The sequence below is a fragment of the Podarcis tiliguerta genome (genome assembly GCF_965153285.1).
Source record: "Podarcis tiliguerta genome assembly, chromosome: 8".
Taxonomy (NCBI): Eukaryota; Metazoa; Chordata; class Lepidosauria; order Squamata; family Lacertidae; genus Podarcis; species Podarcis tiliguerta.
Window position 1 is genome coordinate 16,594,474 of NC_139541.1, and position 14,711 is coordinate 16,609,184.

The 14,711-nt window shown below is 46.8% G+C and overlaps 1 protein-coding gene across 17 annotated transcripts in view; it reads left to right on the plus strand.

The window, feature by feature from the left end:
• Positions 1–14,711, plus strand: part of SAMD11 (sterile alpha motif domain containing 11) — a 317,376-nt gene that overhangs the window by 254,106 nt on the left and 48,559 nt on the right. For all 17 annotated transcript variants that reach the window (XM_083453809.1, XM_083453803.1, XM_083453810.1 and 14 more), the window contains one exon: positions 5,637–5,729. In XM_083453809.1, coding sequence (XP_083309935.1) covers positions 5,637–5,729 — 93 coding nt within the window. The remainder of the gene's footprint in view (positions 1–5,636; positions 5,730–14,711) is intronic.

Consider the following 14,711-nt stretch of genomic DNA (forward strand, 5'->3'; position numbering starts at 1 on the left):
TTTTGAAATGATAAGAGTAAAAGAGACTCTATCACACACCCAAGTACCATACTCTACATATGCATAGCTTGTGCAAATTCAGCCATGGTTAAGTGTGGCATTGACACCAGGCCTGTGTCTTAACCATACAATACTTATATGTAAAAAATAGGACCCCTGACAGTTAAGTCCAGTCGCGAACGATTCCGGGGTTGCGGTGCTCATCTCGCTCTATAGGCTGAGGGAGCTGGCTTTTGTCCGCAGACAGTTTTTCCGGGTCACGTGGCCAGCATGACTAATCCGCTTCTGGCGCAACGGAGCAGCGAAACCAGAGTAGCGCACAGAAACGCCATTTACCTTCCCACAGGAGTGGTACCTATTTATCTACTAGCACTTTTGGGTGTGCTTTTGAACTGTACAGATACATTATTTTGTAACGAGAAAGAGAAAACCCTACCCACTTCCCAAGCACAGTCTTCATTCATGCGTAGCCTGCAAGGTAGGCCTGGTTAGCTTGGCACTGACACTAGGCGTGTATCTTAACCATTTGATATTGGCATATACACAAGTGAGAGTAAGAGACCCCCAGCCACTCGCCCAAGCACTGTCCTCTATGCATGCATCATCTGAAAAATGAACCTGGATCTCTTTCTTCCACCACAAAGACGAACAGCTGGGCTTGTTTTCCATACTATGAATTTTTACCACCTTTTTATGACCCGACACAGGCTGTAAAAATGAATTTTGCAGGGCATGTCTGCACACCTCTCCTTGTAAACGGCCTCGTTATAGGTGAGCAGTGGAGGAGGCTGTGAAAGCAAGCCACCCCCATCCCCGCCTCTGCTGTGTTTCTCCGAAGAGACTTTGGAGGAGGCGTCTCAAAGCTGTTCGTGTAATAAAACCACACCTTGGGAATCAGGGCCCCTCCGGATATCCTTTTTATTGCACATTCATGATGATTTGTGCTCTTGATGCTATCAGGGCAGTCACACACAATCCTTTTTTCAATACTGTTTGCGCCTGTCACATTGTGCTTCATTTCCAATCAGTGCGTATCCTGTAACTTGCTGCTGAAATTTCATTACTTTTTATCCACAAATAGTCTGGTTTATTTTTGTCCCATATTTGTTGCACTTTAGCTCTGTTGGATGGCAATAATGTGGAAGCATCACAGAACAAAAGCACGATAAATCCATCACTAATGCACCATTACTCTGTCAAGAACATGTTTCAGAATATACCAGTAATGAAACATCAGTCTGGCAGAGCCCTTAATGTCTTCAAATTGCTCATTGCCTAACAATTGGTCTTCTCCAGAATGTTGATGTACAAAGTGAAACACTGTTCTCCAAGAAGGCTTTCCTTCACCATTTCAGCTCTCTCCAGCTGTTCTATTTGTGGTGCTTTCATTAAGATTTGAGCTCATGGTGATATTGGGGTGGTTATCTGCCATTCTGCTTTTGATGCTGTTTGCGCTTATAAACATTCTGAAGCAGAAGTTAGCAACGAGAGCCTCCTTGGTGGTGGCTCCCCCTACAATTCGTGGAATGCTGTAGTGTAAAGGCTTGCTTGATACCTTTTCTCTGATTCTGCGATCAGCTTAAACTTGCATTTGAGGTTCTTGTTGTTTTACAGTTCTACCAGTGTTGATTCTTTTTTTAACTGGTGCGTTGTTGCTTTAGTTTGTGTTGTGTATGTTTTTCATGTTTTATATTCTACTTCGCTTCATCTAGAGCAGATGTTGCCAAACTACAGGTGTTTATTTATTTATTAAAAATATTTATATATTGCTGTACTATAAAGAGATATCACAGAAATTTATAACAATATTGAAAAAACTTAAATGTTTCTGAACTACAGCTCCAGCCATCTTTGGCCATCCTTGTTGAGGCTGATGGGAGTTGTGGCTAGGAATGTGGAGAAAAAATCCTGTTAAGGACTAACATATTTGGGTGAAAACACCCAAAGCTTTTTGCAGGCAATAGGACTGGGGAAAACCTCCCATAGGGACTAGCATCACTGAAGCTATTTTAGGGATAAAAACACACCAAGGGCATATTGCGGACTAAGGGACTGCGGGGAAACCTCCCATAGGGACTAGCGTCATTGAGGCTGTTTTAAGAGTTAAAACTCTCAATGCATTTTGCAGGCTGTGGGACTTTGGGGGGTGGGGGAAGGGAACTTGCCACAGGGACTAACGTCATTGGGGCTATTTTAGTACTGAAAATTTACCTTGGGCATTTTGCAGGCTACGGCACTCCCATAGGGACTAGCGTCATTGAGCCCATTTTAGGAGTGGAAATGCATGTGGCGTTTTGCAGAGTGTGGGGCGGGGGAGGAGTTCCTATATTAGGAGGGCAAAACACACCTAAGGCAATCCTTCTGGCTGTGGGACTGTGGGCAGAGGAGTCCAGCAGGGGTAGCAAGACCCAACGAGGGCTTGCCGGTTGCAGGACAATGCACAGTGGTTTTAAACTAAGCAGTCAGATGTTGGCTCCTGAGTCTCTAGGCTCCAAGCACTTTTCCTTCTCTCCCCCTCCCCAATTGCTGACGGCTTGCCCTCTGTTTAAATTACACCCCGTAATTCCCATGACCTTTCCCCTCCTCTCTCCCTTTGTTCCACTGATTCCTGCCGGCAAAGGGCAGAGCCAACTGCATGCCGTGGCACGAAACCCCAACTGGGCGCCTTTCACCTGCCGGTCCATTGTTCTTTCACGGTTTAGGGAGGGTGGAAGCCAGCCCCACGCTGATGGGGCATAGGGCAAAAACCGTCCTGTTGTCATGGATGCCGTTTCTAGGGGCAAGTGTATTGCACGTGCCAGTCAGCTTGATGTCCAGGTTGGGTAGAATCCAAGCTTGCAAGGCAGGGAGAAATACCCCAAAGAAGAGTTTGGATTTGATATCCCGTTTTATCACTACCCGAAGGAGTCTCAAAGCGGCTAACAATCTCATTTTCCCTTCCTCCCCCACAACAAACACTCTGTGAGGTGAGTGGGGCTGAGAGACTTCAGAGAAGTGTATCTAGCTCAAGGTCACCCAGCAGCTGCATGTGGAGGAGCAGGGAATCGAACCCGGTTCACCAGATTATGAGTCCACTGCTCTTAACCACTAAACCACACTGGCTCTCACACTCACATGTTTCCCATAGAGGCTAAGCCTCAGACTGGCCTTAAAAAAAAAAAAAAGCACTTGACTCTCATTAGTTATTTTGTTTGTTAAATTTGTATACCACTCTTCATTCGTAGATTTCAGGGTGAAACGCAACATAAAAACACAAAATACATAATAAAAACAAGAACAAAAAGTTCGTTGTCAGCACCTCAGTTGTTAGCAGGGATGAGGGAGGAATTTTATTAAGTTCACATTAAAAGAAGTGTCTCCCAAATCATGCACTTTCCGAAAACCAGACAGAAGCCAAAACACAGCCACCCTCAGAAGTTTGCACTTTTCCCAATTTCTCTGAGCAGTCCTCCAGCCAAGTCATGATGTTAGGGCGAAGGGTGCATAAAATGCATGTATTAGTCAAAAGAATGTGCAAAAATTGCATCACATCACGGGAAATCCCCTTGCAAAAATGTGTGTACATGTAAATGTGCAATATAGGAAAAACACGCACTAAAACGGTGATGGATTTTCCATGAGGATTTCCGCAAACTGATATGGAAAAGGGGAGAAGTTACTTCATGATGGGGGGGGGGGATGAGAATCAGACAGAACCAGCTATCCCTAGTTGGTGGGGGAGAGGTTTAAGTAGCCTTTTCCTTTTTAAAAAAGCAAACTGCAGAGGCAGTAATGCTTCAGAATACCAGTTGCTGGAAGCTGCAAGAGGGGAGATCTTGAGTTCAGATCCTGCTTGATGGGTTTTCCCACAGGCATCTGGTTGGTCACTGTGAGAACAGGATGCTGGACTAGATGGGCCATTGGCTTGATGCAGCTTCAAGCCTCTTCTTATATTCTTATATAGATGAAGGTTTCGTTCAAAAATCAGTCCAAAGAAACAAAACTGACAGCCATTAGAAGAAAAAAAAAACAGGGCAAAAGGGTTCGCTGCCCAAAACTCTGTGGCAGAGGGAAAACTCCCCCCCCCCCCCCGATTTAAGTGTTCTGATCCACAGGAAAGTTTACATACTCCCACACTCACAGAAACTGTTCCATCAAGAGATACTGTTTCACCTAATTTGCAATGGCTGCCCAATCTGAGCAACACAGTGGTTGTTAAACAGCAGGCAATTAGGACTGCTACCAGCAATACAATCAACGTCCCCGCAATCCAAGCAGGGTAGTTTTTCATGTGGTTCATGACCAGTTGCAAAGAAATACGCACAAGAGCTGTATGGACCTTGTGCTTAAATAAATAAATAAATGCCACCCGAGAAAGTTGAATTCCATGCCAGGAAAATCTCAGTCCTGCATCTAAAGATAAATTAAACGACTTGAGCAAAATGGCATAAATTTTATTTTGTGTGCATTTTTTAAAAACATAATTGTGCATAATTAATTCTCGTTTTGGTCATGTTGGGCTTGGGGGGGGGGGACACAGAGGTACATGAGATGCTGAAGCCCATTTCTCAACCCACCACTTTGCATCCTGGGATTTCATTAGTCATAAGGACCAGAAGCTTGGTTGGGGGTTGTTTGCATTTAAAAAGAAGAAGAAGAAGAAGAAGCTGAAATTGTCAGGAAGCAGAGTTCTGCTCCTATTAAGTGATGTTCTGAGCGTTTTCAGAATTGCAACACACACACATGCACACACACAAAATATGATACTTGTTTTGCACAGGGTGTTTTTTGTGGGGGGGGAGGGGTTGCAGTCCCTTTAAGGCAGAGCCTTTTTGATAGATGAGAATTTGATGCTTGCGACGATGACAAACAGTCTCCCCAGCATTATTATGGGAGGATATTGATTTTTAAATCTGTACAGGAGGAGAAGGGAAAAGCAGGAGGGGGGGGGTTGAGAAAGAGAGGAGGGGTGGGGGGAGAGAGAGAGAGATGTTGTAATTGTATATTAGATATTTTGCGTTGGCTTGCTAGGACTGCACGGATGCAGAGGCTGAGTGCTTCTCGCACAGTCTGGCGGGGAGAAGATTGCTGAAGATCTTGCGATCGCCAAGAGCGAAGGGGTGAAGATAGAGAGAGAGAGAGAGACTGTGAAGAAAGATTGAAGAGCAGGGTGCTTGTGTGTGTGAGAGAGAAGGGGGAAGTGAATACTCTCTCTCTCTCTCTCTCTCTTTCTCCCCCCCCCCCAACCGCCCGCCAAGACCCCAGCTGTTTTGCATCAGGGTATGAAAAGCGAGGACACACCCGGGGGACGAAAGGCGGCCGATCAAATGATGCAGTTCAGTAAGGAAATAAACTAGATTTCCAAATTTATGGCTGGAAACGGTGGCCATTGATCAGCGTGCTGAAGGGTTGGCGGGTCCCTTTGGGCTGCATGATTAGGAAAGCATATCCGTGAGCTCAATATGACTTCCACTCCGCCACCCACCCTCCCTCCCTCCCTCCTCCCTTGCTCAGCCAGATTTGTGTGTGTGTGTTCAACATGCCCCCCCAAAGTCTCTGGATGAAAGGGTGGCGGTGATGGAAAGAAGAGTGTGCCTTTCTATCTAATTCTCTCTTTCTCTCTTTCTCCCGCTCCTCTCCCCCCCCCCTTCTTCCAGACGAAGTTTTAGGAAAGAGAAGAGCGTGTTCACCCAACAGCAGCAGCGAGTGTCCCCTGGAGAGCAAGAAATCTCGAAGTGAGTCCCCAAAAGGTAGGTTCCTTTTTTTAAAAAAAATAATCATAATACTTTCTGAAGCTTGGGACAGTTGGCGTTTATGATGGAGAAAGAGGAGTTGTGTGGGGGGGGGGGGAAGCAGCAGGATCTCCCCGAGTCATGCCGCTGCTGCAGTTTCCTTTCATAAAAGCTGGCTGCGGAAGGTGTCCCTTAACTTGCATTGCTCTTAATTTATGCTGACCCCTGCACCCTGCTCCCGCCCCCGGACTTGATAAGATCTGGGTTAGTTCCTTCCTTTATGAACGATTCAGTACCGGATGAGAACATCATTCTGTAAGATTTCCCCCGCCCCCCTGTCTGCTTAGCAAGAGTTAAGATTACAAAAATTACTATGTTCCGTTTCCTTCCTTGGTGTTTTCCTTTCTTTCTCTCTTCCCCTCTCCGCTCCCTCCTGCCTGTGAGTTTGGGTTTTTATAGTAAAACATTTTCTTTTCAAGACTTTCATATGGAATACAAACAGCTACTTCAGTCGCACTCGGGGGAGTCGGGCGTGATCAACAGGATTTTTAAAATTACAGTCATTTCTTTGAAGAGCAGAACTGCATACATGCCCAATGCCATATTTGCAGTCTGCTTTTGAAAGCCCCTAAGTTTCAAAAGCAGTTTTGCCGTGCAGCACAGAGATGGGGGAGTACGAGGCCAGGTTCCTGTGTGAGAGAGGCAGAGACTGTGTACACATCGTACATTTAAGGCAATGACTCCTCTGCCCCACCAAATAATCCAGGGAACTGTAGTTTCTTAAGGTTGTTGGGAATTGTAGTTCTTCTAGGACTAAGCTACAATTGGTCCATCCAGCTCAGTGTTGTCCACACTGACTGGCAGCAGCTCTCCGTGGTTTCAGGCCGGAGTTTCTCCCAGCCCTACTTAGAGGGATTATTATTCATTTTAATTTCTATACCGCTTTGTATTTTTAATAAAAAAAATCTCAAAGCAGTTTGCAACCTACATTAAAAAAATCAAGTAAAGTAATCCAGAAGAAAACATTACTGAAGAAAGTCAATTATACATTAAAAACAGCAGATGCTCTTCCACTGAGCTACAGCCCTGTCCCTGTTCCCTAGAGGTTTCCTTGTTTTAAGTTCAAAACTAATTAGCAGTCAATAGCACACACCTTGATGGAGATTGCACTCTGATTGAGGGGCCCAAGTTGTCAGAAAGGTTTTGCCTTAACAGTTACTGTGAAAATAAGTTTTTAAGCAGCAACTTATAGGTCCTGTTCTTTCTCCTTGGCTTTTCTGCAGCAGGACTCTACTGTGGGCTAGAAAAAGTGCCAGGATATGACCTTGCCATGCATTCAAAAGTTCAAAAGGGCACTAAGGCTTAAGAAAGATGCCTTCTTCACCTTCCAGTTTGTTGATACCAAAGTTTTAGGCAGTGGGGGGGGGGGGGACAGGAGATCCTGGGGTGCATCCAGACCCGTTAAAATTTATGGACCTAAATTGATCCTGCCTGTTATTTTCAAAGGGATGCAGCCAATGTTATTTCTACTGAGAGTTGTTGGCATCTGTCTGTATTAGGAGACAATGGAAGAGTGTTCCTTTGGGGGAGAAGTCAAACTGTTGGAAGGTTGCAGTGCCTGTTGTGGCTGTAGAGACTGATGCAGGAGAGACATGTTTTGTTGCAGCTAGAGCAGATGAAGGCATCTGGTTGTGCTGCTGCAGATGCACCATAGCGTTCCTTCTCTCTGCACTCCTCCCAGCAGTCATTTCTCCTCTGGTCACTGCTATGGATGTGCAACCTGACTGTCTGTCTCCAGGTGCTGCAGTCATCTGCAAGGGTTTCCCCCACAGCAGAATTGATGTCACTAGCCTTCACGTCACGTTTGCAAACATTTTTGTAGTGCAAAGTTGGTCTGCCAATTGACCTGGTGCCAGAAGCCAGCTCTCTGTAGGGCACGTCCTTGGGGATCCTTCCGCCTTCCATTCTGTGGACATGACCAAGCCAGTGTAGACATTGCTGAGACAGGAGTGCAAACATGCTGTGAATGTGGGCTTGAGAGAGCACATCTTTGTTTGAAACTCTGTCATTAATGCACCTGAGTGTGGGGAACCTTTGGCCCTTCAGATGTTGCTGAACTACAACTCCCATCAGCCCCAACAAGCACGACCCATGGGAGTTGTAGCTCAGCAGCCTCTGAAGGACCAAAGGCTACCTCCCCACACCTGTTTTCAGGTCTTCCACTTAGATGATGGAGCGAACTTGTTTTCTGTTGCTCCAAAGAGCAGGGCCTGAACCGGGTTCAGATGACATGCATGGGAATTTCAACTGAGCATTAGAGAGAACTTTCTGATGGCAGGAGGTGCCTGACACTCCTTTGACAGAGGCTTTTGAGAAGAGGCTGCATGACTGCCTGTTGGGGAAGTTGTAGCAGGGGAGTGCCTGCATTGGCAAGGGGTTCAGCTAGATGGCCTTTTGAGGTTCCTTCTAACTCCTATGATTCTATGAAAAGTAGGCATAAGATAACAAAAGGGTGGCTGTGCTTTTATGGTAGTTCTGTTGCTTCTGTGGGCAGCCAGGAGATTTGCTTCTGGGCATTTTGACGAGGCGCAGGGAAATCTGGAGAAGGAGCCACCAGCATCCGTCTCCCTACTCCCTGTTGTTCCTAGAGCTGGAGTCACTGCAGCTTTGTTGCTTTGCCAGGCAGGGTCTTCACAATCATAAGGACTAGAAACTTTACTTGTATCTTACTTCTATTTTAATCTTCTCTTTGCAATCATAAGGACTAGAAACTTTGTTTTTAACCGTATCTTGTTTTTAATTTTATCTTAGCTTCACCATCATATATACTGTATTTCCCCCCTCTTACCTTGCTTTCATTTTGTATCTTAGCTTCACAATGCTAAGAGTTGGGAACTTTATTGAAAAGGAGAAGGAATGCAATTAAGTGACGAACCGAGACCTGAGGGTTCTCTGTTCTGCAGGGCAGTTGCAGAAGCCTAGGAAGAAGCTCCAAAACCACAAAGGCAGTACAATATCCCAGAAGAATCTGGTTTTCCAGTGCACATTCCTCTTGTCCACGAGCCTGTGAAACCATTTCCCCCACTCCTCACCCCAGCCTGCCTCTCCCTTTTCCTCCTCTGCTTCCCTCTCCCTCTCTTCCTCCTTGGAGTTGCAATTAGGCAGACATCAATATTCCAATAGGATCCAGGTAGGATGCTGAAATGCATTTTGCTACCAACGAAGACAGTGATGCCAGCCAGCTTATCGGAGGGGACCTAACAGTGGTATTAACCTGTAAAATGCTGCTCATAATACGCTTGTGCTATCCATCTGCAGGCTGTTTCTGAACTCCTGCCTCCTCCTCTTCCTTCTCCCCCTTCTCTCCCCCCCCCTTAACAGCTGCATCCTCTGAAAAATTAATCAAGGTGATAGCAGTTTAATCCATCTCTTGGAGAAGGAAGGCAGCTAAGCTTTAATCAGGCTTTCCCGAGACCTGACTATCTATCGCTTTTGGATTCGGAATCGATGCTGCTTATCCCAGACCCCAAATAAGACCTCCCTTTCCCCCACACCTCCATTTCTGCCCAGATTGGGATCTCCTCCCCCTCCCCATCCCACCGCACTCTCTTTGACATGGACAGTTTCAGTCTGAAGCAGCAGATTATCAGATCTGGTGTGAGATCGGTCAGAATGATCTTTGTGCTTCCAGTTACCTGCAGAAGTTTAAATGAAATAGATTCTGGGGTTTTCTTTCTCCTATGTGAGGCTGACTAGTGACTCTGTGTGTGTGCGCGTGTCCCCGTCCGTCCATCTGTGTCCTTTTGCAGCCAGATATACCAAGGGGTGGGGGGGTAAGGAGGAAGCAGTTTCCATCCTGTGCAATGTTCATGGCAATCTGGACTGCTTCCTTTCTGCTGCAGTTCAGCTTCCACTAAAACCTACATAATTTGCTATCCACCATGGCTGAAACGAATGCAGTTAATTATAGAATCAAATACATAATTAACTTCAGTGGGTAGGAAGTATAAAAAACAATGCAGGAAGTAGAATTATTTAGTTAAAGTTGCAAACTTAACAACAACAACAGATGATGATGATGATACTATACACTGCTCATATTAACTTAAGTGATTTCCATTCCATTCACACCGGGTGAATAAGCAAACCATGTTGACATCCACTCCTATTTCCATTTCCGTCAGAATTCTCTGGCATCCCTAGCTGTAGTCTAGCAACATTTGGCCACAGTTAGAACAAATGCTGAACTTGATGGGCCATTGGCCTGGCCTGATCCAGCAGGGCTTTACTTATGAGTAACAGAGAAAGAAGGCTGCCGCCTTCATGCCCTGCCTCTGGGCTACCTGAGACCCTCTTATTGGCCACTGTGAGAACAGGAGGCTGGACAAGATGAGCATTTGGCCTGATCAGACCAAAGGTCCATCTTGCCCAGCATCCTGTTTCCAAGAGTGGACAACCACGTGCCTCTGGGAAGCCCTCAAATAGGACATGAGCACAGTTAGCCATCTCCCACTGTTCATCCCAAGCAACTAACATCCAGTACATAGTGCCTTTGACCATGGAAACTCCTTGCAAATATTGTAACCCATAGCCACGAAGAGCCTTATCCTCCATTAAATTAGTCCAACCCCCTTCAAAGTCATCTACCCTATTGGACATGGCAAATAGAAGGGGAAGAAATGGAGGCAGTGACAGATTTTACCTTCTTGGGCTCCATGATCACTGCAGATGGTGACAGCAGCCATGAAATTAAAAGACCCCTGCTTCTTGGGAGAAAAGCGATGACAAACCTGGACACCATCTTAAAAAGCAGATACATCACCTTGCCGACAAAGGCCCGTATAGTTAAAGCTATGGTTTTCCCAGTAGTGATGTATGGAAGTGAGAGCTGGACCATAAAGAAGGCTGATCGCCGAAGAATTGATGCTTTTGGATTATGGTGCTGGAGGAGACTCTTGACAGTCCCATGGACTACAAGAAGATCAAACCTATCCATTCTGGAGGAAATCAGTCCTGGGTGCTCACTGGAAGGACGGATCCTGAAGCTGAGGCTCCAGTACTTTGGTCACCTCATGAAAAGAGAAGACTCCCTGGAAAAGACCTTGATGTTGGGAAAGATGGAGGGCACAAGGAGAAGGGGACGACAGAGGACGAGATGGTTGGACAGTGTTCTCGAATCTACTAACATGAGTTTGACCAAACTGCGAGAGGCAGTGGAAGACAGGAGTGCCCGGCGTGCTCTGGTCCATGGGTCACGAAGAGTCGGACATGACTAAACGACTAAACAACAACATTTTTGGAGAGTGGGTTCCATAAACTGATTGCCTGGTGCTGTGTGAGAAAGCCCATCATTTATTTCATTGCATGGCAACTTGACAGTGCTTCTTGTGTCAAGGGTTTCTTTGCCCTGTTTACAGGGTGTGAGTTTGTATGCATATGCTGCTATACCTGAATATCCTGCATTTTGAGATAGTTACCCTCTTGAGTTCCCCTTCCTTTATTTGGGGTTCCTGCCCTAAAACTTCCTCCCCTTTGAACCAGATAATGCTGCACTGACCTTGACAACTGCTTCTGCATCCCCTTTTCTACCATAATCGTCAATTCCCCACCTGGCTGTTCTGGCCCTGAAGCGTGAACATCAGAGGGGACAGCAATCCTATTACAGCAATACAGCATAATTAGTATTTTATAGTTAGGGATATAGTTAGGGATATGGGATAAACTCGATATGGTTTGCATTTAAAGGCGAACCGTCCAAATTTACACTTTTCGAAATGATACTTGAAATGTAGCCATCTTTTGAAATTCAAAATTCTCTGAATTTTGCAACTCAGTCCTCTAACTGGGTCATGTGTACAAAAATGCACATGATAGGGTATAATGGGTGCCTGTAAATGCATATTTCAGTGAAAATTATAGACAGAAAAATGTATCATATTAGGCAAAATTGCTTTGCAGAAATGGGTACATTAGGTTAAAACTACACAGGAAACTGTGAATATTAGAAGAATCATAGAATTGTAGACTTGGAAGGGACCCCAAAATCTTCTAGTCCAACCCCCTACAATGCAGGAATCTTGAGTAAAAAGAAAAATCCAAACTAAAGAGCTGGTAAATTTGCTTTGGAAATTGCTTACAGTTTTCAAATTGAGGTGGGAATGTGGGGAACTTAATTTAAGACTGGGGAAATGAAGCCAATATTGACAGATATGCCCATCCCTAGTGTAGCCCACTGACACTTGCTGTGGCTGCATGCTCTCTGGAAAAGGATGGAGAAGCAACAGGACGAGTTGCTTTGCTCTTCCCAAGGAAGAGGGAAGGGGAGACACCTGTAGGGGCTTCCAAAGCTTCCAGCTGTGAAGCAGGTAACCTTCTCTTCCTTTCCTCCTCTGGAGATCAAACACCAGCCCTATCTCAGCAGAATCAAGGGCTGTCCAGGTGTGCCTGCTGTCAAACTGAGCAGAACGTTCTTGCCTCTGTTATGGAAATTGGAGCGTATCAGAGGCCCGGAACAGGAGCCGCACTGGCAGGTCGTGGAGGAAGTGTCCCCCCCCCCCCCCCCCCGCAGGAGAAGGCTCCTGACTCCTCTTTGTCTCCCGCCAATAAAATCCTCACTTCTGACGCAGAGGTATGGAGATCAACTCCCCAGATTCCACAGGAGATGGGAAATGGAGTTGCATTATTAAGAGGCTGGTGACTGAAGAGAAAGAGAGAAAGTTGTTTAGGTGGGGTCTGTCTCTTTCCACCCACTACTCTTTCTTTAAGCAAAAATAAATGCAGGAGAAGCTTCAACACATTGGAGGAATTTTGAGGTTGGCTAATGTAAGCATTGGTGGGGCTGGGGAATTGCAGTGTCAAGGAGAGTTCTCTCACTTCCTATGTGATCCAGTAGACAGGAATGTTCACACTGCTCTAATTCTCAATTTCTGTTCCAGGTGAAAACTGGGATTTGTGGGTCTTGGTAGTAGGGGTGAGGTGGGGTGGGGGGTTAGGCAGGTCGCTGCAAGATTCCCAGGCAAGAGCAGCTAAAGCCTTCTGACGATAGTGAGGACTAGCAACCTGTTTTCTCCTTAAGCAGTTGTTCACAACAATCCAAAGTTCTGTTCCTGAATCCAGGTTGCCTTTCTGTTTTGGTTCACTTCAGGTAGCCAGTAAGGTCTCCCATTCCCTCTTCTCACGTATGTGAAAACTTTTTAGGTTCGGGGCTGGCGAATGGACAGAAGGCTGAGGAGCATACTTCCTCTGAGAGTGATGGGGAGAACACAGCCATTGTGCCTTATAGCCATTGATCTGAGTTGGTGGCATTCACCATATCTAGCTGGTAGTTGGTTCCATTGTTTAACTAAGCATGTGTGGTCCACTTTAAGGAATAAGCTAAAAGGTAAAGGGACCCGTGACCATTAGGTCCAGTCGTGACCGACTCTGGGGTTGCGGCGCTCATCTTGCTTTATTGGCCAAGGGAGCCGGCGTACAGCTTCCGGGCCATGTGGGTGGATGTGGTGAACCAGAGCAGCACACGGAAATGCCGTTTACCTTCCCGCCAGAGCGGTACCTATTTATCTACTTGCACTTTGACGTGCTTTCGAACTGCTAGGTTGGCAGGAGCAGGGACCGAGCAACGGGAGCTCACCCCGTCACAGGGATTCGAACCGCCAACCTTCTGATCAGCAAGTCCTAGGCTCTGTGGTTTAACCCACAGTGCCACCCGCATCCCTAAGGAATAAGCTAATTCTGTATAAATCTTAGATAGGGGAGGCACTTATAGGAGTGAAAATAATAGTCCAGCAGCTGGATCAGGCTGAAGACCCGCCTAATCCGGCATCCCGCTCTCACAGTGTTCTCACATTGTGGGGGGTGAAGCGCCAGTTAAAGGTGCTGGCAGAGTTCACACACAATTGTCACGTGAGCTGGAATGCCAGGGGACGGGCGCCTCTGAGCGGCATCTGTGCGCCAGGCAGAGCAGAAGGCCAGGGCAGCTGCTGCTGTCTCGCTTGCGCCCTCTGAGTGGCTCAGCCGGAGTACTGATGTCACACCTGGAGACGTCTGGAGATTTGATGGGATCAAGCGCCTGGCTTTAACCCGCCAGCGCTAAAGACCAAAGCAAGACAGCAGAGCCGCAGGGCTGAGATGGGTGGCAGAGCGGGAAGAAATCTCCCTTGGGTTCTTTCCACACATCACATCCTAACTCCCCCACCCACCTACCCCAACCTTTCTCTGCACTTTGCTTCTCTCCGCCTTGCACCTGAAATCTTCTCTGGGACAGATTCCTCCTCTGCACCCAGCGCGTCTTTTTCTCCGGCCGAAAGCAATGACACAATCCAAATCTCCAGTGATTTCCCCCTCCCAAAATCCTGGCTTCCTCCCCTCCCCGCCAAGCTTTGGCTCTGAGTGGTGGTGGGGGAACAGCAGAGTTGAGACAGTTGGTGCATTTCTGAGCTTTCTCTCCAGGGAGCCAAGTGGGCGGGCAAGCGTGGGAGGCCTTGTCATTCAGCAGCAGGGAGCGGCGGCGGATGGCGGCGGCAGGAATAGAAAGAAGGGGAATTCCAAAGCTGCGGCTGCTCCCCCTTCCTTCCCTGGGGTGTAGACCACCTGCTCCACCATGGGCAAAGCTCCCTTTGTGCGCTTCCCTTCTTGGCCACCCCTCCTCGTTCCTCTCCAGAGTCAACAGGTCTTCACGGCTTTTAGTGCCAGGTGCAGCTTGAAGTCTTAAGTTCACAGCGCTGGTGCATAAAGTCCTTCTACAGCTTGGGACCAGGATATCTGAAGGGTCGTGTCACCCCTTCTATACCCAGTTGATCACCACGGTCTGCGGATGAGGGCCTCCTGCAGTTCTTAGGAGTTCCATTCCACACAGCGCTGGAATCGGGCTTTTAGTGTGGTGGCACCTGCCCCTTGGAATTCCCTCCTATTAATTATTAGACAGGCACCATTTTTCTGTGGTCTTTTCAACTCCTGCAGACCTTCCTCTCTTCCAACAAGCCTTTTTTACATTTCACCCCC